Source organism: Squalius cephalus (assembly GCF_949319135.1).
Source record: "Squalius cephalus genome assembly, chromosome: 2".
Classification (NCBI taxonomy): Eukaryota; Metazoa; Chordata; class Actinopteri; order Cypriniformes; family Leuciscidae; genus Squalius; species Squalius cephalus.
In genome coordinates, this window is record NC_137123.1 from 9,177,378 (window position 1) to 9,181,239 (window position 3,862).

General features: G+C 37.9%; 1 protein-coding gene across 1 annotated transcript; it reads left to right on the top strand.

The window, feature by feature from the left end:
• rac1l (Rac family small GTPase 1, like) lies at nucleotides 1–876 on the top strand. Its single transcript, XM_079861609.1, has one exon. The coding sequence runs from the start codon at nucleotides 154–156 to the stop codon at nucleotides 730–732; it is 579 nt and encodes a 192-aa protein (XP_079717735.1). The 5' UTR covers nucleotides 1–153; the 3' UTR covers nucleotides 733–876.
• Nucleotides 877–3,862: the final 2,986 nt, after the last annotated feature.

The window sequence follows — 3,862 nt, forward strand, 5'->3', positions numbered from 1 at the left end:
TAACTTCAAATCGAAACTTCACATTTTCCTTCGACTTTCATCGACTCTCTACTTCTTTTCAGTGTGGAATCGCTGTGTGTTGAACTGGGAAATCAGCTTTTATTGATTAATTGACAGATACAGCTAACAGGATAGCATGATACGTGGACACAGATGCAGTCCATAAAGTGTGTGATTGTCGGGGACGGGGATGTGGGAAAAACATGCCTTCTGATCAGCTACACCACCGGTGCTTTTCCAGAGGAGCACACCCCCACTGTGTTTGAGAATTATTCTGCCAGTGAGACTGTCGATGGGTATCCAGTGAAACTGGCACTGTGGGATACATCAGGAGTGGAGGAATACGACAGGCTTCGACCACTTTCCTACCCTCAGACTGATGTGGTTTTGATCTGCTTCTCTCTTGTGGATCCAGACTCGTTTGAGAAGGTCCGTGAAAAATGGTTTCCAGAGGTCAGACATTTTTGCCCCAACACTCCGATAATTCTCGTTGGGACTAAACTTGATCTGAGAGATGACAAGGACACCATTGAAAGGCTGGAAAAGATGAAAATGACCGCCGTCACTTTCACTGAAGGTCTGGCTATGGCTACAGAAACAGGAGCTGTGAAGTACCTGGAGTGCTCAGCATTAACACAGCGAGGCCTTAAGACGGTGTTTAATGAAGTCATTCATGCGGTTCTACATCGGCCCCCAGTGAAGAAAAGAAAGATAAAGTGTTTAATCCTCTGAACTGACTGAACACACACCAGCTGTAATCTGAGCTCACCTGAAGAAGAAACTATGAAAGGCTGTTCAGGAAATAAAACATACAGTACTGGTTTACAGGTTGAATATGTGCTTGAATGACAGACCCATTGGTTACATTAATTTGATCAAATACACATTGGATACTTTTATTAAAGTATATTGGTTTGTAAAATGCACGTTGTTTGTTCAAATATGTACTGGTGAGCATACATTGGTTTGCTGTATAAAATGCTTTGAAAGATTAACACTTTTTAGTTGACTTTACTGAATGTCCAGCAACTTAATGCGTTGATACTTGTTCCTATGCATTGATGTTATATGAGCCACAAAGTGTTTCTGAAAGAGAAAGTGTCAAATGATGTTAATGAAAGTGTCAAATGATGAATATAATATGACTGTTTTTTTTGTGAAAAAAACTTTACCAACATTATAAGTGAACATGAAGGAACATATTGAAGAAAAGCATAATAGGGGCCCTTTCAGTATATATTTTCGTAGCATTAGTCCCGCTCATTTGCAGTGTCCACTTCCCCACAAACACATTGGGTTTGCCACAAATTTTAAACTGGATGCTCTTCCTGATGCAACCCATGCAACATGCAAACTCCACACTGAAAGGATTCCTGGCTCGAACCGAATAACTTCTTGCTGAGAGTCGACAGTGTTTCCTAATGAGCCACTGTGCCGAATATGGGCCCTTTCAATAGACATTAACTAATATTTGCCACTAGATGGAGCCAGAGGTTTCTATTATACATCCGGGCCCAACTAACACACACGTGTTGAACCTGGACTATATACACGGGGCCCTGCCATGTTTGACAGAGATTTAGATGTTGTTGTGTTACTGAAAGTTATAATTGTCACCATTATGGTGATCAGTGTTTACTTTAGTTGGGCAGTTGGCCCTTAATATTTCAACATTGGGTTTTCTCTGGCTGCTGTAAATGTGTTTGTTACGGGACAGGCCACAAATCCATGAGTACATTTTCAGCATCATTACTCCAGATTTAACTGTTGGACAATAACTGAAAATAACCACAACAAGATTCCCGTTTATCTTCCACATGACTGTAGAGGAATTTCTCTTGCAGTAACTGAACCTGTAACTCTACTTTCGTCTCAATTACAAACTGTGTTATTCTGAGCTAAAAAAAACCTTGAGTGAGAGAAGAATTTCAGCATTGATTATGGATTCAGTTAACATTACTGATAGCTTAATTGGAATGTAAAAGTACATTATATCAGTTTAGATTTCCCATATGAAGTCGTGGACTATTATTCCATTTATTTTTTCCATCTCCCCTCCCTGCGGACACACACGATGTTCTGTGGAAATCAGTCAAGATTACAGGTGTGTGTTTCCCTGGAACAGACTCCTTTTGACCTGATCCTGATTTAACTTAAAGATATCAACACATCACAAAGATATCAGCAAAACATTCAAAGCCATTTTTAGATTCACACACACACACACACACACACACACACACACACACACGCACGCACGCACGCACGCACACACGCACACTCTCTCTCTCTCTCACACTCACACTCTCTCTCTCTCTGTTTTAGAAACGTATTTTACATAAAAGTTTTACTAAAAAAATAGGTGTGTTTTATTGTTTTGGCTGCAAAATATACATTTGAAGAAATAATTCACACAAATTACATATTTACATACAGGCATTACATACATCTCATCTGACAAACTCCAACATCAGCATCTTCAGGTGAGAACAACATCAAATCCACTTATTAATCTGACTATCTTTGAGGTCAAAACTTTTTTGATAATATTTTATAAATATACATTTAAAACTTCAAGGGTTCCTTCAAGACAATAAAGAGAGAGTAATATTATTTATTTTTACAAAACAAATCTCACGCGTATCTCTTCTAGAGTTTTAGAAGCGATTTGACAAAATACTAAAGTCTGCGAACACAATAAAACATTTCTCATCAAAGAGCAAATGATCTGAGCTGCTATTCATTTTTAAAGCTCCATACTCTTGAATCATTTATGACTATTTTTATTTTTCTAAAATAATTTAGGAGACAAAGTTGATTATTAAGTTGATTAAGATACCCTCTATACATCCTATAATAAAGGGGTGGGGGGTATTACAGTTTTTTACGATTGCTATGACAGATTTTTCAATACTTTTAACAATTTTCCAAAACTCTTAACACAGTTAGCACTACATCTGCCTGTGTACGCTATACTATTAACACATTTCTTGTTGCTTTAACACAAAATGCATACAATTAACACAAATTTAAAATGCTTGAACTTCTTTTACACACAAGCTCAAACAAGAACAAAACAATGGATTTTTACTGCCAAATTTACCAATGCTTTAACACTGTATGTCAGAACAGATAACACCATGTTCTAAACCTAACCTTACAGGCTAAAGTCAAGGTAAACAGCTGCTTATATTGTGAACTGAAACACAAATATGTCCCCTGTATTTTATTATATTCTTACTGAGAAACAGCTGATTGAATTATGCAAATAATTAGAAGATCTTTTTTTTTATTTTTTATTTTTTTATTCTTCTGGTGCTTTTTCTGTTCGTATATTTTGTATTTTCACATTATTCCATTGCTAGTGAGAAACAGCTGATTGAAGTTATGCAAATATGGGACAATGTGGCATTCCACCATTCCCGTCTAGCCACAGCCAGGTTTGACGCCCATCAGAGGATGATGTCCATTTTCCTTGCCCCTTACTTCCCTTTCCTCAACCCCATTGAGGAGTATTCTCAGCCTGGAGATGAAAGGTTTTTGACCATAGTCCACAGGACCAAATGTCCCTCCTGTATGCAAAAGATGCTGCATACCAAGACATCACAGCTGAACACTGCCAGGGGTGGATAAGGCATGTTACTGTAAAAGATTCTTCCCAAGATGCCTTGCCAGGGAAGATATCAGGTGTGATGTGGATGAGAACGTGGACAAATGCAGAAGACCCGGCAGATTAGAAGATGGCCTTTTCTGTTTGTATATTTTGTATTTTCACATACAGTAATACTGTAAATGGCAGCTATATTGCATATTTTTGTTATCTTGCAAAAATGTCCTGTTGCAAATAAAGCCGTTACAGCAG